This window comes from Oncorhynchus keta, unplaced genomic scaffold (assembly GCF_023373465.1).
Source record: "Oncorhynchus keta strain PuntledgeMale-10-30-2019 unplaced genomic scaffold, Oket_V2 Un_scaffold_15365_pilon_pilon, whole genome shotgun sequence".
Lineage (NCBI taxonomy): Eukaryota > Metazoa > Chordata > Actinopteri > Salmoniformes > Salmonidae > Oncorhynchus > Oncorhynchus keta.
The window spans coordinates 229142-249058 of NW_026290799.1; the positions used below are offsets into that span (position 1 = coordinate 229142).

Consider the following 19917-nt stretch of genomic DNA (forward strand, 5'->3'; position numbering starts at 1 on the left):
TTGGTCAGCAGTCTCTAAGGTGCAGGGTTGATTACCTGGTGGAAGCCCGGCTAGTAACAGTGAGTAAAGTTCAGGACAGGGTACTGGGCGGAGGCCGGCTAGTGGTTTCAATCTCTCGGTCACAGCTTTGACGCGCCTGTAGTGTCTCTGCCTTTTAGAAGGTAGGGGGGTGAACAGACCCTGGCTCGGGTGGCTGAGGTCCTTGGTGGTAGGAGGCAGGATTAGGGTTAGTCCCATACATTGACCTATATAGAGTAGATGTGTCTGAGTGTAGGGGGCAGGGTGAAGCCTAGGTAGACTAGTATTACCTTGGTTAAGCCTGTCTGAGCCTCCTCTCGTCACCGGCGAGCTTCAGTTACCAAACATGTCTTGCCCGTCTTACATATGTTCTGACTCCCAGTATGTATGTTGAACATACATACTAGGCTCTTCCACAACAACCAAAATGCATGCCTTATGCAAATATATATTTTTTAATTGAACTATGCAAGTCAGTTAAGAGCAAATTCTTATTTACAATGATGGCCTACCCCAGCCAATGCTGGGCCAACTGTGTGCCACCCTATGGGACTCCCAACCACAGCCAGATGTAATACAGACTGGAATCAAACCAGGGACTGTAGTGGCGTCTCTTGCACTGAGATGCAGTGCCTTAGATTGCGCCACTCGGGAGCCTTAGGCTCCCTATACTAAAAAGCCTAAGGCTGTGTTTGCATAATGACTCGTATTAAATCAGAGAACATTTTTTTTCTGGTAAAATATGTACTTAAGGAATCTCTGATTTAACTTCCCCATTTTCATTCCAAATGTTAAACCCGATCATCGTGAACAGGCTTCAAATCTCCACGTGCTCGGATTACTGGTCAGCAGTAGTGCGTTCTGAAGGGCGCTCCTCCTCTAAAACCGCGACGGTTGGGGGTGTGTAGTGACATGACCGGAGTGCCCATGACTGTTATGATGAAATCATGTGTGCGGTGTCACTGTTTGTACGCGTACTGTAGGATAGGGTTGCCTCTCACAAATGTGAATTTAATCAATATAACTAACTGTATTTTCTATTCAAAAACATTGATCGGAAGGGTAGGAGTTTCTTCTCCAACAGACATTTGAATTCCATATCCGTATTGAATCACCTTGGTTGACCTATTGGCTATACCCTTGAAGCACTAGCAGACTGGCTCTTTAACCAAACATATGCTTATTCGTAGCGGCGTCGATCACAGCACAGGACAAGGAACACATTGTAGTAGCAGTACCGAGATCTCTTAACCGAACCGGAGACGTAGGCTACGTAGCACCGAGCAGCTGACTTGGAAACACAGGCGCTATAATTTTCCCAACGTGGCTGCGTCAAGAGAACTCGACCAAAAAGGGGATTGCTCAAGGGGATCGATTTAAAGACCACCACGGTATTTGGAGTCGACACATTGTAGGCTACCACTCTAGACTTGTTGGAAGATAACCCACTTATTTTTCATTCGCAAAACTGAAGTTCTCGGCTTTCACATGATGTACACTATTACTAGAGGTCCCAGTAAACTTGTTACACAGCGCAGGACAGGTGAGCATCAGTTATGTAATTATGGTTTCTCTTCAATCCAAATATGTATTGCCTATATTATTATTATCGATAGTAGCATTCGAATCATGGCAATAAAGCAGTAGTGCACTTTTCAAAACCTATATAATGAGCACGGAACTGTGTTTAATTGAACCTAGGCCCTCGATTAGATCTGTCGGATTTAAAAGCATATTTTAATGACAAGCATGCATGTTGTGATCAGTGCAATCTTGCTATTCTCTTTCCATTTCAGGTCCCACGCAGCAAATTGAGAATAAAACCAACGACTTGAAGCTCAAACCGACCCCCTGGTTATCCTCAAAGTAAGTTGCCATATTGCATTTATCATAATCATATCAAGAAGCGCGAACAAACCAGTCATCTGAAGAATCCATGGTACGTGTGTGGCGTTTAGTGGAATAAACATAATCATGTAACGTTGATTCCACTATCCTTTTGTAGTACGTCACGATTCACGGAAATTAATTTTAGAACGTTCGTAATCCTGTATGTTTACTGCAATATAGTGTCGATACACCGATAAATTACATTGTATCGTTGAAGTGTTATTGCAACGTTTTCTACATTCTTTGGAAACGGTCTGACCTTGCGAGGTTAGCTGACAGGCTTGCTGGCTAGCCGCGCGTGCTAACTTTGGCCATTTGTTTACTGTTTAAACGCAGTAGAGAAACATTAACATTTTTGAACAGCCATTCGAGCCTGGGGAGTTTTGTCAGTAGTTACATTGTAGCCAGTGTAGAACTATGAACAACGTACCCTGAGAACGTAGCGTGCGTTCAAAATGAAATATGCCTCGCGCGCTCTGCAAGGGCACACAAGTTTAGCAATGGTGCATTTGGTTGAGTAAGCAAGCTTTCCCCCTGTCATTGGCTACATACGTTGGTATATTTTCAATTCAGGATCACATACATTCATACAATGTAGTTTAATGCACGTGTGTTACATAATAGCACAGTCATTCAATCGTTTCCTGGGAATCACTCCAGACTTTTATAACCCGTCTGCTGTTGTCTCCGTAGCAACATCTGTGTAAGGAAGTAGGTTCAGAGGAATCCCACCAATCCTTACATTTCTATGGTAGCCGAGTGGGCATGACATGCGATGTGGGAAAATAGAATTCCTTAATATTCTAGACCAGGGCTCTTCAACCATGTTCCTGGAGAGAAACCCTCCTGTATGTTTTCACTCCAACGCCAGTTGTAACCAACCTGATTCAGTTTATCAACCAGCTAATTATTAGAATCAGCTGCGCTAGATTAAGGTTGGAGCAAAAACCTAAAGGAGAGTAGCTCTCCAGGAACCGGGTTGGAGACCTCTGTTCTAGACATAGCCACTGAACCTCTAGGCTAGATATACAATTGACTTTGCATGAGTATATGCATTTATCTATCCAGTGCATTTGGGAATGAATCAATGTCCTCTGTTTTCCGTGTATGCAGTATGGACTGACTGGTTTAAATAGGTATGATGTGAGAATGTATGTATCTTTTTAATGGAAGGTGATGCCAAAGAAAAAACATCCATCCTGGATGGACAATAGTTTTATTCAATAAAAAAAAATAGTTCCTTTTGGGTTTTATGCTAAAAGAAATATACATTTCTGAAGCAAGACCAGCTTTCCAGAGGCGTAACACAATACGATTTCACAGTTACTTAATTTACCTTCATCTTCTATCTGTCTAGCTCTCCAACCCCTAAGATAGTGTTTAATCGCCTGAACGGGAAGAGATACCACACTGCAGCCTCACAGAAGGAAGACACCACATCTGAAGGCTTCACCCCGGCCCATGAAGAGAATGTCCGATTTGTGTACGAAGGTGAGACACATTGACTACTGGACAGATGAGACATTACCCATTTTTCTCATGCATAGAGCCATGGACACTCACTCACATGGTATAAGGAGTATTGTAGACTCTCAAATATGCAATTTGAAGGTTATTATTGAGCCTATAGTAAGTCATTTTATGCACACACATTCCAGTGTACATCAGTTGAATGGAAGGCCATTATATCTGACAGACATGTTGACCAGCAGCACTGACTCAGTATTAACTCAAGGCTACAACTGACACACTGCCACTATCCACACCACCAGTAATGTTGATCTGGGAGAGAATCACTGCATTCAAGGACTAGACTACCCAATGCATGAGGAGAATAGACACTAAAGCAAACAGGGGGTGTGAATATATAGAACAGAGATGATGTATAGAAGAGGGAGAGAACTACGTGGAGTTTAAACCTACACCCGAAAGCAAACGGGGAGGAGAATGGAACCCACAGAGTTTAAATGATGAATCAAGTGCAAAAGTCGAGGCATTCTTTGACACAGTTTGGGCATCGTTTAAAGATCCTCAAACCTTAGAGAACAAGCTGTTCTGTTGTTCTTGGGGCACTGCTCAATGATAATGGTCAGAAGGAAGTTCTGGGCATATGCTGTTTGTTTTCATAAAACCTCTTACAGAGCACAGCTCTCCTCATTTACAGAAAGCCTTTGACCTCGTTGTAGTGCATGAAGAAGTCAAGTCACCACGGTTGTCAATTAAACTATGAAAACACTACTCGGTAGTGTAAGGTGAAAGCTCCTTTGCACTTCTTATAAAACAGTGAGCTTGATATATTTTTGTACATTAACATTCAAATGCTTTTCACAGAAATGTATACAGTCAACACAGTGTAAGGGGCGTGTTATAACTCAGTGAAACACACAACCTCCAGTCTTATCTCAACTCCTAGTAGTGTGGCTGATAAAATGTACTGTAGTTCTGTCCTGGTCCACTCGAGGACACATAGTTGGCTGTTTCATTTGAAGCACAAGCAAGGTTACACCTCTAGAGGAATAGTTTATTTAAAATAAAAACACTTCCACTGGGCATTTTCTGAGGAAAACAACCAACCATCAGCTTCATAGCCGCGGGACGTTGTGGTGCGACCGCTGCTGCAGCATCCCATGATACTGTAATATCACAATAGATGGATTTTTAAAAAGCACCCAAAACGTTTCCCCGCGTCATGCCCAGTTGGTTTTATGTAGTCATAGGCTGTGTGTATAATACAACTACCTAGGAACTGCAGCATAACACACATGGGAAAGGTATTGGCTGTAACGTGTATCTTCAGTTAGTGTGTGTACTAATGTCTCTGTATGTTCTCTCTGCAGCATAACACACATGGAAAAGGGTATTGGCTGTAACGTGTATCTTCAGTTAGTGTGTGTACTAATGTCTCTGTTCTCTCTGCAGCATAACACACATGGAAAAGGGTATTGGCTGTAACGTGTATCTTCAGTTAGTGTGTGTACTAATGTCTCTGTTCTCTCTGCAGCATAACACACATGGAAAAGGGTATTGGCTGTAACGTGTATCTTCAGTTAGTGTGTGTACTAATGTCTCTGTATGTTCTCTCTGCAGCATAACACACATGGGAAAGGTATTGGCTGTAACGTGTATCTTCAGTTAGTGTGTGTACTAATGTCTCTGTATGTTCTCTCTGCAGCATGGCAGGAAATCGAGCAGCAGCTGGCAGGAGATGGAGAAGGCCGTGTGGAGCCTGCTGCTGTATGTGGCCAGGGGCCCGTGCAGTACGCAGAGAAGACGCCCAGTACCATAACGAAGAGTGAGTAGCTGTAGGCCTTATTCACAAGCCTCCATCTTGCAACAATGGGAGAGGCTGTACACTAGCCAACCTCTACTTCCTATCTCATTACATCCAATTATGTGATGCCCAGGACCTGTATTCATAAAGCCTCAGAGTAAGAGTGCTGATCTAGGATCAGGTCCCCTGTCCAAACAATCGTATTTTGATCTGAAAGACAACTGATCCTAGATCAGCACGCCTACTCATGCTCCACTTTGTCATGGTCTTAACCTTCTATTTTGGTGTATTTCTGTCTAGCCCTATAAACGTCTGTCTCAGTACTGTCTAAAAAAACATATCAGGCTAAGCAATTCTTGGCACCATCATATCTGCAGCTAGATAGAGAGGTCATAAGGCAAGGTTTTAATGTTTTACTCTCTGTTCTCTGAACAACTATCAGTCTCTCACCTTGGATAAACTGTCACTCCTCCTGGTTGCTGATTTCACACAAAAACCTGCCCAGTCCTGTTCACTCTGTAGGTCATTGGACAGTTACTTCACAGTAGATGGACAGTACTGTAGTTTTTGAGGTTACAGAGAGAAAGAGTGACTCGTTTGAAGCACAAATGTAATATCTCAATTAGCAAAAATCTCACCAATACTGTTTCCTTTTTCACACAGTATTGCCTCTCCATGCAGACTTGTGAGATCCAGACAGACATACCATAATAGTAATGTTCTCTCATTAGCACCTATTCCCCGTCTCCTTACAGACTTTGTGCCTATAGACCTGGAGGAGTGGTGGGCCCAGCGCTTCCTGGCCAACATCGCTAACCTGTCGTGACAGGGAGAGAAGGGACAGGAGGTGCTAACTTGCGTGGAAGCCACATGGGCCAAGCTGTGATCAGAAGAAGAGGTGCTGGAGGGGTGGAGAGAGGACATTCTGGTTCTGAAGCTACAGTATTTTGGGTTGAAAGGAATACTGATATCTGCACCGTGCTAGGGGAGTGTGTGACACACACACATTGCTGTACCCCTGAATGGTCCTGAAGCTATGAACTTTTAGACTGAACGCTCCACCTCCAAGGAAAATGCCTGTTCCTGATTGGCTAATCAACCAGAAGAACTAATTCATGAAGAGTATCTGTGATTTTTCTTCCGCTTGTGTTTTCTTTTTAACAAGTACCTCCCTGCCCCAACATGAGTTGTGCTCAGATTGAATGAAGTCTATTTCTTGGCTGGTCTTTGGAGAAAAACAGTAAAATATTTTTCACTATTTTCCTTTGTGTTGGAGTTATTCCCGGGTAATCCAGGGGTTTTGAATGTTAACTATTTTGTCTTGTGGACAATAACCCAGTGAAAACGGCTTAGTCCAGACTAGTATAGCATGCTGTAAAGATAGGACCCTAGGAAGAGAACATAAACATGACTTAATTTTAGAAGTCCAACATCCAACCAATATGAACAGGAAACAGTTCAACCAGAACTCAAAGGTAGTAACACGTTACAGCCTTAATTGCCACTGATTTAGTTTAGACTCAATTATTTCCCGCAAATCCTTTCAAAATCCACTTTTGCCTCCACTGTATCCCCTCAAAGGTAACTTCAATCTGCCGTTTTAGCTGCCCCTCTCCCTCTCCTTCCCCTCCCTCCAGCCCTGGTCACCCCCTTCCCTCTTCTCTTTCTTCCTCCCCTCAGTCCAGGCTTGGCTGTGGTAAACGTAATGCACTGGGAGTCCAGGTAGTCTAGTAGCTTGGCGGCCCCCAGCTGGATACCTGCGGCCCGGAGTCTGGCCTGGAGGTCTGACAGGACCAGGGGCTGGTAGTGGAGGATCTGCCCGTAGAGGTCAGGGTCTGACTGGATGAAATGACGGACAGCGACGAGCTTGTCCTGGAGCTTGGAGGCAGACTGCGAGGCAGTAATGTTGTCGTTATCCGAGTCGTCAGAGAGGCACTGCTCTGGATTAGACCTGGAGAATAGAGATGAATGGAGGAGTGTCAATGTTACCACATTTGACTTTGAATTTAGAAGTCAAAGTATTCTAGACAGACACATGCATGAACAACAGCTGTTAAACACACACTCCCAGTGCTAACCTCTCAGAGTCTTCACTGGGTGCTGTGGAGGACGTATTGGATCCCTGAGAGGCAGAGAGAGGCTCCATGTCCTCCTCACCAGGCAGTTTCACCAGGGAGACTGTAGGTGCTGCTTTTCCACCAGGCTCTTTAAACCCCCCAGCCTGGGCACAGGACACTGGCTTTCTGGTGGGCTCCATGGTGGTGGGTGGGGGCCCGACGGCTCTGGGGCGACCCAGGGAAGGTGCCTCGTCCTCGGACTCTGAGCTGACGACCTGGTGGGTGTACTGGTGGATCTCCTTGAGCTTCAGGATCATCTGGCGCTTGGGTAAGGGACGCACACCGAATCTAGAGGGAGAGGTATAGACACAGAGCAGGATGGCGGGAGGTATAGACAGACAACACTGACACCTGCCATACACTGTGCTCATGTAATCTCAAATATCATCAAAGAACAATCAATGGAGGAAGAAGGACTGGGAACTAAAGGCTAGGTCTCTTAAGATGGTGGTAGTGATGGGGGAGTGAAATGACCACATGAATGAAATAACTGATAGAAAAACTCATCTAAAAGGCAGAGATACCAGAGACCGTTCTGAGGTGATGTGTTGAGGGAGTCAGACCTGTTGAGCTTGTTCTTGAGGTCAGGTGTGTCCATGTCAGAGTAGCTGGGCATGGGGGTGATGGGGACCAGGGGGCCCTGCTGGCCTTTCCTACGGGGGGCCACTGTGGAGAGAGGGGTCAAAGGGTAGAGAAATAAGATGTGACAAAACAGTGAATGTGTTTCACATGTTTATTGCATTTCTGGATCAGAATAAGACGAATGGAAGACTGTTCAATATTTCAACAGTAGGAAGCAATGAAGCTGGCTTTGAACCCGAGCTGGCTAGATTAAACACCCTCTATACAACGGGGTATAACTGCTGAAAGTGTATTACCTGGAGTCTTGAGCTGGGCCACTCTCTGAGCCAGAGCTACAGGATTCACCCTCTGAGAGAGAGGAAGAGCCTCATCCTCTTCCTGCCCCCAGTCGTCCCAGATCTCAGCGTCCAGGAGGCTAGCGTTGATCTCTGGGTTGGCCTGGGGTGTAGTGGTGTTGGGTAGAGGTGGAGAGGGGGTGGTGTAGGCTTTAGGAAGAGGAGAGGGGGTAAAAGTAGAGGATGTTCCTGCAATCTCTCCATCTCTCCGGCCCTGTCTTGGACTAGTCCCACCACCGCTGCTCTCTAGCCTCAGACTGAAGCACACTGCCTGGGATCGTTCTCCGTCCGTGTCCCCTCCTCCTGCGTTTAGGCCCCAGGAGTCATCGAAGGCCATGGGTGGCTCGTCCATCCCGAGGAAGCTCTGTTGAAAGCTGTTACTGGACCTCTCCATATCTTCTCCCTGCTCTTCCTCCTGCTCTTCCTCTTTCACAACACTCCTTTCCAGTTCCTCCATTTTCATAATCTCATCCGATTCCTCTCTCACCCCCCTCTCTTTCTCTCCCCCGTCTCGCTGTCTCCTGGGCTGTGGAAGTATTTAGACTCACTGGATGGTCGGCGTTGTCCGGGGGAGCCGCTGTTCTCTCTCGGTTGGGTAAGGGACTCCTTATGTGGGGATGAGGATGGGTCCGAGAGGGATAGGCCCAGAGACCCCTCTCCCCCTCTCTTCCATGGGCTCCCAGAGATCCCCAGCCCCCTCTGCCTGGTTCCGTTGTCCCCCTCCCCGTCTCTCAGAAGAGGGGAGGCCAGAGATGGAGCAGAGGGCTTGGGTAGATCTGAATAAAGGGGAGTGGAGCTGTATGGCTGGGGGATGTTGTGGAGAGGAGTACCCTTGGTGGAGGGGTCTGGTGGGGGGATGACGGAGAAAGTGGGGGTCAGGCGGGGTAGGCAGGAGCGTTTTGGTTGGGACTTGGAGGGGACTGTGGATCCAGAACCACTGTTGTATTTCTGGGAAGAGAGGTCGTCATGGTCGAGACCCAAGCTGGAGTGCCGAAGCCCTCTGCTGTCTGATTTCTGCCTAGAAATAGAGGACTCTGTCTGGGCAGAATGTGTAGAAACCCTGGGTGGGTGTGAGGTCTGGCGGCTAGGCCTGTAAGGGAGGGTGGGAGAGGAGAAAACTGACGCTGCAGAAGAGGAGGAAGAAGAGTTGGCCTTAGGAAAGAGCTGAGTGCGACGCATGCTACTAAAGGTCTGGGTAGAGCTCGTCCTCCTGGATGGCAGGGGCGGAGTGGCCGGGATGAGCCAAGACATCTCTGCAGAACAGTCCATGAGACTAGTAGAACCAGCAGAACCTGGGTTAGAACCTGGTTTATAACCTGGAGGATCTGGATCTAAGCCTTGATCTGAAGGTGAGACAGAAGGATCCCTCACAAAACCACCAATAGTCTCTTTCTCCTTCGAGCTGGATTTCTTAGGTTCTGTGTCTGATTGGGTTATCGAGGTGGGTTTCTTGGGTTCTGTGTTGGATTGAGTTGTGATTCGGGTGTAGCCTTGGTGGTTCTGGGAGAGACGAGTAGGGGGTGGTGGAGAGGGGCTGGTAGGTCCTAGATCCCCTACCTCCATCTCTTCACTAGAGTCAGACAGAACTATAAGCTCAGGTTCTTCTTTGGTACTGTGAGGAGGAGAGACGGGTACAGAAATACTATACGGACCATAACTCTCTCTCTTTAAGTCCTCTGGACTAGACGGTACCTTCTCTTGGAGTATCTCCTTACACACAGGAACTTTCCCTCTTCCCACCACTCCCTTCGTCCTAACTCGTGCCCCGGTGTCAGTCACTTCCCCTGGGGACAAACCAGGAACAGGTAGGGCGGATACACCAGGGACCAGAGGAGGACTGATGGAGAGGTCAATGATTTCAATGGCTGAGTACTGGAGGGTAGGGATCGCTGTCTGTCTCGTACCCCCATCGACCCTCACCCTTGTGGGCTGGGAGCAGGAGGACGGTGGGGGTGGGGAGGTGAGTTCTGGCTGTCTCGCACCCTCCACTACCATGGTCCTGGGGGGCTGGGAGCGGGAGGGTTTCTGGATAGCCCTGTGGGGTTGGGAGTGGCAGGATGGTTGTGTTGGTGGGGAGGTGTGGGGCTCCTCCTGCGTCTCATAGACCCCCCAAGAGTCAGAGAAGAGGCGGCTGTAGCTACGGTCTAGACTAGCGTTTAGTTCTTGATCGTCAATCGGACTGGAGTGGAGGCTTTTTGTCGTTGATACCTCTCCAACACTTCTTGAGCTTGTGACGTTTGATTCAAATTGTTTTGTTCTGTCTGACTCCACGGTGGCTGTTCTAGAACGTTCTAGATCTCTACCTTCTGATTTGTTGAGATCAGCTTTTATCCTATTTGGATTCTCCCGGTCTGTGTCAATGTCACCAATAGCCATGTCTGCCTCTAAACTGGGAGTTTTTGTTTGAGGGGACATCATGCATGTTAATTCACCCGTATCTGAGTGTTCAGCCAATGAGTGAGCTTGGATTGGAGCCTCCTGCTCTTCTTCTGTCTCTGTGAAAAATGCCACTCCTCCCTCCTCCTCCTCTGATTCTTCCTTTTCGCTCTCTTTTCCTTCATCCCTCTTTCTCTGAGTGGCAGCAAACTCATATATCTCCTCCATCTCTTCTTCGTTCACCCTTTCTTCGTTCGTCTCTCCATCTTCTATCGTCACGCCATCCCCTCGCCCCTCCTCCATCGCAATCCCTCCTTCCTCTCCTCTGTCCTCATCTTCCTCAACCTCTTCTTCATTCCACATGGAGCGGAGGAGCTCCATGAAGACCTGGTCTTGGTGCTCCTCCTCTCCCCCAGATTGGTGCTCCTGGGCTGGGTAGTCTCCCCACTGACCCCCCTGTCCCTCTACACCTCTGTGGAGGTCTGTCTGAGCTGGGTAGAGCTGGCACAGCTGCTGCAGCTCCTCCAGGTTGAACCTGATGAGGAGAAAACAGAGAGAAAGAAGGAGTTTTATAGAAAGAGAGACAGAAAGCAAGAGGGGAAGGGAGATAAAGAAAAATATGTTTTTTGGTTCATTCTAACTCACCCTTTACCTGAAAATGTTGTAATACTTTCTGTTACTAAGATTAAGTCATATCACGTAAACACCAGTCTAGCCATCCAGGAGGAGGTGTTGAGTCAGACTTTACCTGGCTGCCAGCTCCTGAACGTGTGGCAGCAGGATGTGTGTGAGGGGGCAGTGGGCTGTGTAGAGGTACTGGAGCAGGGTATATACCGCCTGGCCTGGTACCTCACCCAACAACACCCTCTGGGCTGAGGGCATGCCGTCCTCCTGCACCCCGAATCCACTGTCATGGACCTGGGAGAGAGAGAGGAATGGAATGAGAGAACGAGCGATAGAAAACAAATTAAATTCAACTGTAAATATTAATGGTTTCAAAGGAGAACCATACAAGCAAATACGACGAGGCAAAATCCACACGTGCACTCACCATCTGCGCCAGCAGGGGGCATCGAGCATACAGCATGAATGAATGGGTGAAGTACACCTCCCCACTGTCCACCTGTAGCTGGACATCACTGAACTGGGGGTTGTTCACCATACTGGTGAGGTCTGAGGCCAGCTTGGACAGCGCCACCTATGGGTCAGAGACGGACAATGGCTACCAGCACAGAGCAATGATCAGGCAACAAGAGTCCAACACAGTTATGATGAGATGGTGATTATATTAGCCCAGGTGTGGCCAACCCTCTTTCTGGAGAGCTACTGGGTGTGTGTAGAGTTTTGCTCCAACCCTACTCTAACACACTGCACTCAGCTAATCAAGGTCTAGTTATTAAAACGTATACAATAGAGTGGAAGACTTCTAAAAAAGGTCCCTTACTGATTTCTGGCTGCTCCTGTTTGTATTTGTGCTTTGAGGAAGAGATCTCATCTGATGGCTTTCAGTGTTTCTACTGCTCTCTGGGATGAAGCCACTGAGACACAGGTCAGGGGGTTCGTCTGTGCTCTCAGGAACAAAGCCACTCAGGTGGAAGTCTGTAGCAGTGTTCTCTTTGTCTGAGGGACCGAGGGAAGATTAACACCGTTAGAGGTACAGTAGGTTTGACTTTCAGGGATGCTAGTTAGAGATGCTGTGTGTGTGTTAATCTGCATGTCTGTGAGCGTGTATATACATCCTGTGTCTGGAGTGGAAAAACAGGGAGTGAGAACGTGATCAGTGATGAAGATGCGACTCGCAGGCACCGAGGCCCAGACTGAGGACTCCATCACAATTTATGGCTGACCATATGACAGATAACGCAGAAGTCAAACACACCTTATCCGTGGCGGGACGTTCCCATAGAACCCTGGGAGCACGGACACCGTCAGGGGTGTGAAGACAGATAACTTGAATCGCCGAAATGAATGTTACTCTGTGAATTACATTGTCGTGTTTGGATTGATTCAAGGGTTCATAAAGAGTTGTGAATGTGTGTATGTTTCATTGTACTGTAAGTGCTATGGATTCATTGTTACTGTGTTATTCTGTCTGTTCAAAGAGGAGCGACCAGATGTGAGCTCTTATCATTCAGATAAGGGAGGTTCTGGAGTTCGTGAGTTATTTTAATGAATTTTGTTTTAGCCGAACTCCGTGACGTTAATTAGACGAGGAGAGATTCTGAGACCTGGAGCTCAGGGGAGAATAAAAGATGGGTGGAAACTTTGGTTTCCAATGACTCCATGAACAACCTCCTGGTGTAGCGTTCTGTTACACCATAGTGGGTCTTTTAAACATTTAGACTTTTACATATTTTGTATCTTTAGACACTGAAGACTTCTGGTATGTAGCATTGTATTCTAATTGCACAAGTGTAATACATTAGATGACTTTTAGATGGATAAGAACGGCATTCCTCGTGTTATTATTAGATGTATGGTCTAATGGTAAATGTTATTCATACTACACACAGCAGATATGCTTGGCTTCTAACTGTGCAGCTCTGAGCTGAGGTTAAATCAATCATTTAATGCTAGGACATTGATCGCAAGATAGCTGTCTCTCAGAGCCTCTGAATAACTCTAGGGTTATCTTGGACACGTAACTTATAGTATTCTGAGTGGTGATACAAGGCTCGCTACCTTGACTAGATCCACGGATACACGTTTCTACCTATAGCATTCACATGGTAATGGAGTCAGACTGAAGACTATGATATGCTTGTATTAGTCCTACACTTTTACATGTCAATGTCTTTGTGTTTTGTGTACATTCTTCCCCCTGTATGTTTCCTGTATATAACAGCTCTCCCAGGAGTAGCTCTCACCTCTGGTAGGTCCTGGGGTAGAAGAGCCCCACTGTGTGAGGGTCATTCCCTCATCAGCCAGCTCCATCAGGTCACACAGAGTCTGGCTGCCCACTGGAAGGTGCCCTGTCCCTGGGGTGGAAGGGAGCGAAGAGGGGGCTGCCTGGGTGGAGGAGACTGGTTGTTGGGAGGAAAGGATAGATTGCTTGGTCATAGAGATGCTTTCTGTTGAGGAAAGGTTGGTGGAGGATCCAGGCATGGCCTTGGTGGGAAACACCATATCCATCTAGAAGAAGACAAATTGAGTGAAATAAATGAAAGTGTGAATGAAAAGACTACGAATCAAGATACACTCACACTTTAAACACAAATCAGAGTATTAGAAGCAAAGATGTGAAAGTATGAGTAACACACGCACACGGGCTCTCACCTTTACAGACACCCAAGGCTGTATAAATTCTCTGAGCTCTGGGGTGTAGAACTCAGAGATGACCTTCGGCCCTCCGTCCCGCAGCGCACTCTTCTGCCAGAGGGGGCCAGCACCCGTTCTGCAGGAGGGCAGGGAGCTGGGGCAGCGTGTGGGGGTGGGAGGCGAGGGGGCGCGGGTACGGAGGAGGAGGCCAGCCACGCGCTCCTGTAGTCGCCTCAGGGCTGTCTCCGAGTCCTGGACCAGGAGGAGGGGAGGGGGGCGAGGGGGTGCACCCTTTTTCCGCTTGCCACGCCCCTTACCTGGGGGAGGGGTCAAGACAAAAGGACTCGGCTATGATATGAATCATATAATATAAACATCATCAAAATGTTTATACATGTATAGTTTCATATCAATGCATTTAGTATAGTTTGCTCCTGTTTTACATAATAAAGGGAAATTGTTTTTCGTCACAGCAAATGAATCCTTATAATCATAGCATAATGCATTGCCCAAACAATACGTAGGTTCAGTCAAGATAGTGACTTACACGTCTTACTTGGTTCAGCTCTCCACTTCAATGGTGACAGAGAAATGTGAGGGAGGACGGCTGGGAGCTGCTGACCACCTTCTCTCTCCCTCTGTAACTCTCTCTGCATCTCCCGCTCCATCTCTTTCTCCTGCTCCAGTAGGGAGTGGGACAGGGCCATGGCCACCATGGTGTCTTCATCCAGGCCACGGGGCTTCTTTCTGGGCTTCTTCCTGCCCGGGAGGCTGGGGTCTGTGGAGCCTTTACGCTTGGAACCTCCGGCCTGCAGACTGGGGGAGAGGAGAGGGTTATTCACGGGAGAAATAGAATAGTTTATTGTCCTCCAGCATTTGAACGCAGTGTTTCTCCTACATTCTTTCTCTAGGTGGGACAGAACGGCCCCAAAAGCATCATACAGGGGCAGTTCAGTAGGGCACAACGTTAGCTCTATCAAGTACACTTCTATCAGCAATGTTCAGTATGTTGCACCCTGCTGAACACGACTCAATGCCTCTAACATCAAAGTTATCAATTTAATGTACAGTAATAGCAGTCAAGTTGTTTGGGTTGGTTGATGGTTCAAAGGGGCGGGACCAATCAGACCAGGGTGACTCACGGTTGGTTGGCGGTGCTGTCAGTCAGGCCCTCTGCAACTTGTCTCTGTACAGCCTGCAGCAGCATGGCAGGAGCCACGCCCATCGTGGAGGAGCAACGCTTCAGGTGGGCCACGCGACTAATCTGGGACTTGAACCGTTTACCACAGATGGGGCATTCTGGGACGCTGGGAGCGGGAGGAGGGGCAGGGGCAGCACTGTCCTCACTCTCATCTAGACACCTGGATAAGGGGACATGGGGTGTCCCAATAAAGTAAACTGGTTTATTTTCCTTGTCTCCTTTCCATCATCTGCACTCATCTGAAAACACTGGATTGTTGAAGGCTAAACATCAGAAGCCACAAAAGATGACTTGATTTCACCTATCCAGTTCCTCAAGATCAGGAAAGGAAACGAGGCAGTATCTTCCTTGGAGTCATTGACTGTTCCATTAACAGACAGAATCTAGAATTATATGAGTCATTGACTGTTCTAGTAACAGACAGATTCTGGAGTTAGATGGGTGAGAGAGCAAGTGTCTGTGTCCAGCTCCAGTCGTCCCTACCTGTTGATGTGTTGGGTGCGTCCTGCGGGGCTCATGGCAGACAGGTCTTTCTGGCAGAGCTGACAGAAGAACAGGCCTCCCTGCTCCAGGTCCACTACACTACCCTGGGCCACAGCCTGGGCCTCCCTGTCCAGCTCCTCCTGTAGACGCAGGGCCAGGGCCTCATCCGAGTCATCCACCTGGGGGTCCAGTGGTAGGGGAGAAGAGGCGGAGGTGGATGGAACTGAACAGGAAGGGCAGAGGTGGAGAGAAAGGTAATCAGCATGCCATTGAGAGTACACACAAATGAAAATACACACCATAGAATCTAGAGTAAAGACACAGTGATGGATCTCACCTTCATTATCTGGCAGTGGATGCGGAGCAGCGCTGTCACTTTCACTCCCTGTTGCTGCAGGCTGATTCCTCTCACCATGCACCAGCTTCTGTGGATTGACTCTCTTGAACTGCTGCATCCGGTGTAGCACTTTCTCCTTCACCCCCATTCCCCTATCCTCAGGTTGAGCCCCAGCAACATCCACAGACACTTTCTCCTTCACCCCCATTCCCCTATCCTCAGGTTGAGCCCCAGCAACATCCACAGCCACTGATGACCCATTCTCTCCGACACCAAGTTCAATACCTCCATTGACCACTGCTTGTTTAGATTTGTCTGTATTGGAGGGAAGTCGGTTTGGTTCATCACAAGTGGTAGAGATGGAGGAAACGTGTTCAGAGTTGTTACCCAAAACTCCCTTTGAACTTGGGCCAACATCTTTCTTCTTCCTCGTCACCCTTTTGGTGGGTATGTCTTTCACAGTGTCCTGGGACGAGGGCTCTGCAACACTTCTCTTCTCGGTTACGCCTGCTTTTCTGCGGACTCGTTTGAGCAACTTAGAGCAGAGGTCCACGAAGTCTTGATCAGAGTCGTCCATTGTGTTTGACTATTAGTGATCTGCTTCTTGCGCCACTAAACAGCTAGATGTGTTGTCGTGATAGTAGCTAACGTTAGCCTCTCGGGACTGAGAGCCATGGAGGTTAATGCTGCTAGCTAGCTAAAAATGTGAGGTGACATTTGTGAAATATCCTCTCTTCAGCATAAATATTCTGCATAATTTAGGAATGAATGTGCCATTACTGCATGAAAATTGAACAGTTGCATCTGACAGTGAAAACGTGTATTACTAGCTAAATGTGTCTTTATTCAAAATACTCACATTCGACTGCTTCACATACTTCCGGTCACGTGACAACAGGATTGACGTCTACCCAGGTCATGTGATAGGGTGGATTTATGCGTTACAATACCTTTATTATTTTAAAGTACTAAATAATTTACAACATTTAGAAAATATTACCAGTAGAAGAATAGCAATGAGCTTTAAACTGAAGTATAAGTGACCATAAACATTTTTTGGGGCTTGATGGCTCATCATTTGATCCAACAATAAAATACTCTAAAATCCACAGCTTCTCCCCTGAAATCATGGTAACAGTCATTTGCAACAGCTTTGTGTGTAATGTATATATATATATATTTAAAGTAACCTTTATTTAACTAGGCAAGTCAGTTTTGAACACATTCTTATTTACATTGACGGCCTAACCCAGATGAAGCTGGGCCAATTGTGCGCCGCCCCTATGGGACTCCCAATCACAGCCAGTTGTGATACAGCCTAGATTCGAACCAGGGTGTCTGTAGTGACAGTGCCTTAGATCGCTGCGCCACTCGGGAGCCCGTTTTACCTGAAATTCGCATGGCTTCGAGAGATTTTTGAATGAAGCCCACATACTCACTTTACCTGTTCTCATTCTGAGACTGCCCGAATACTCACTTTACCTGTTCTCATTCTGAGACTGCCCAAATACTTACTTTACCTGTTCTCATTCTGAGACTTCCCAAATACTCACTTTACCTGTTCTCATTCTGAGACTGCCCAAATACTCACTTTACCTGTTCTCATTCTGACTGCCCAAATACTCACTTTACCTGTTCTCATTCTGACTGCCCAAATACTCACTTTACCTGTTCTCATTCTGAGACTGCCCAAATACTCACTTTACCTGTTCTCATTCTGACTGCCCAAATACTCACTTTACCTGTTCTCATTCTGACTGCCCAAATACTCACTTTACCTGTTCTCATTCTGACTGCCCAAATACTCACTTTACCTGTTCTCATTCTGAGACTGCCCAAATACTCACTTTACCTGTTCTCATTCTGAGACTGCCCAAATACTCACTTTACCTGTTCTCATTCTGAGACTGCCCAAATACTCACTTTACCTGTTCTCATTCTGAGACTTCCCAAATACTCACTTTACCTGTTCTCATTCTGAGACTGCCCAAATACTCACTTTACCTGTTCTCATTCTGAGACTGCCCGAATACTCACTTTCCCCCTCATTTTCTAAAACACGCTCACAACCTCATCCTAGTTCAAGTATGCTATCAAAATTGCAGGGCAAACAATCCCACAAACCACTATGACACAGAAGTATAACTCCAAGTGTTAACTGTTGCGCACAGTTTATTTAACAATATGGTATATAAGTAAGAAATGAGTCTTTAACCAGTTTATACAGTGATTTCATTCGCTCTTCCTTATATTTATAGTATTTTTGCTTAATAACGACTTGCATGATTTACAATATGGAGCTAGGAGAACGTAACCCACCCAAAGTTTTATTCAAGTTTGTGTTTTTGAGAGAGGGGAATGAGGATGGAGGGTTGATAGACAGCTGGACTATTTATCTATTTTCAAAACAAACAAGCAGTCAAGCAATGAACACCCATTCCCCCTCAGGATAGGAGTCAGTCTGTCCCCCATTCCCCCCAGGATAGGAGTCAGTCTGTCCCCCCCCTCAGGATAGGAGTCAGTCTGTCCCCCATTCCCCCTCAGGATAGGAGTCAGTCTGTCCCCATTCCCCCTCAGGATAGGAGTCCTTCTGTCCCCCATTCCCCCTCAGGATAGGAGTCCTTCTGTCCCCCATTCCCCCTCAGGATAGGAGTCCAGTCTGTCCCCCATTCTGTCCCCATTCCCCTCAGGATAGGAGTCAGTCTGTCAGTCTGTCCCCATTCCCCCTCAGGATAGGAGTCCTTCTGTCCCCCATTCCCCTCAGGATAGGAGGAGTCTGTCCCCCATTCCCCCTCAGGATAGGAGTCAGTCTGTCCCCCATTCCCTCTCAGGATAGGAGTCCTTCTGTCCCCCATTCCCCCTCAGGATAGGAGTCCTTCTGTCCCCCCCATTCCCCTCAGGATAGGAGTCCTTCTGTCCCCATTCCCCCTCAGGATGGGAGTCAGTCTGTCCCCATTCCCCCTCAGGATAGGAGTCAGTCTGTCCCCATTCCCCCTCAGGATAGGAGTCCTTCTGTCCCCCATTCCCCTCAGGATAGGAGTCCTTCTGTCCCCCATTCCCCCTCAGGATAGGAGTCAGTCTGTCCCCATTCCCCCTCAGGATAGGAGTCCTTCTGTCCCCCATTCCCCCTCAGGATAGGAGTCCTTCTGTCCCCCATTCCCCCTCAGGATAGGAGTCAGTCTGTCCCCCATTCCCCCTCAGGATAGGAGTCCTTCTGTCCCCATTCCCCCTCAGGATAGGAGTCCTTCTGTCCCCCATTCCCCCTCAGGATAGGAGTCAGTCTGTCCCCATTCCCCCTCAGGATAGGAGTCCTTCTGTCCCCATTCCCCCTCAGGATAGGAGTCCTTCTGTCCCCATTCCCCCTCAGGATAGGAGTCCTTCTGTCCCCCATTCCCCCTCAGGATAGGAGTCAGTCTGTCCCCATTCCCCCTCAGGATAGGAGTCAGTCTGTCCCCCATTCCCCCTCAGGATAGGAGTCCTTCTGTCCCCCATTCCCCCTCAGGATAGGAGTCCTTCTGTCCCCCATTCCCCCTCAGGATAAGAGTCCTTCTGTCCCCCATTCCCCCTCAGGATAGGAGTCCTTCTGTCCCCCATTCCCCCTCAGGATAGGAGTCCTTCTGTCCCCCATTCCCCCTCAGGATAGGAGTCCTTCTGTCCCCCATTCCCCCTCAGGATAAGAGTCCTTCTGTCCCCCATTCCCCCTCAGGATAAGAGTCTGTTCTCTTAATATACTTAACTTTACACAACAAATGATGACAAACTTTTTAAATGACAGAACCACAATTTTCTACATCCTCAAGTCAAGACAGAGATTCCGGTTTCCAGGCTAGTGAGATTTTGTCCTTGTTTTGTGTGTATTTTGAGAGTTTGGCATTCCGTGTATGTGTGTGTCAAGTGTTTCTGCATAAATGCCAGTGTATTACAAACTGCCATAGTCCATTTCCTATTTCAATACAAATGGATAGTTCTCATCGAACACACACACACACACGTCACAAAGAGGAAAAAGAGTCCCTCCCTCTCAAATGCAGGTGGATCTATAAAAATTG

At 47.4% G+C, this 19917-nt stretch overlaps 2 protein-coding genes across 2 annotated transcripts; one reads left to right on the forward strand and one right to left on the reverse strand.

The window, feature by feature from the left end:
• Window positions 1-825: 825 nt before the first annotated feature.
• On the forward strand, window positions 826-6439 carry mcrip2 (MAPK regulated corepressor interacting protein 2). The gene is made up of 5 exons (XM_052514211.1): window positions 826-1561; window positions 1815-1884; window positions 3266-3399; window positions 5081-5200; window positions 5935-6439. The coding sequence occupies exons 1-5, from the start codon at window positions 1507-1509 to the stop codon at window positions 6003-6005; spliced, it is 450 nt and encodes a 149-aa protein (XP_052370171.1). The 5' UTR covers window positions 826-1506; the 3' UTR covers window positions 6006-6439.
• Window positions 6428-18363, reverse strand: slx4 (SLX4 structure-specific endonuclease subunit homolog (S. cerevisiae)). The gene is given in 14 exon segments (XM_052514213.1): window positions 6428-7130; window positions 7258-7584; window positions 7860-7962; window positions 8175-8703; window positions 8706-11124; window positions 11338-11507; window positions 11641-11787; window positions 12034-12209; window positions 13457-13721; window positions 13866-14164; window positions 14395-14663; window positions 14990-15208; window positions 15532-15754; window positions 15869-18363. Coding segments are annotated over 14 exon segments (6087 nt in total). The 5' UTR covers window positions 16446-18363; the 3' UTR covers window positions 6428-6766.
• Between the last annotated feature and the right edge of the window lie 1554 nt (window positions 18364-19917).

Excerpts from the sequence above, each read along its gene's own strand:
- mcrip2 (XM_052514211.1), top strand. The coding sequence starts at position 1,507 with ATGATGTACACTATTACTAGAGGTCCCAGTAAACTTGTTACACAGCGC. Across the intron at positions 1,885-3,265 it reads ACCCCCTGGTTATCCTCAAA|CTCTCCAACCCCTAAGATAG; the intron begins GTAAGTTGCCAT and ends CTATCTGTCTAG. Across the intron at positions 3,400-5,080 it reads TGTCCGATTTGTGTACGAAG|CATGGCAGGAAATCGAGCAG; the intron begins GTGAGACACATT and ends TTCTCTCTGCAG.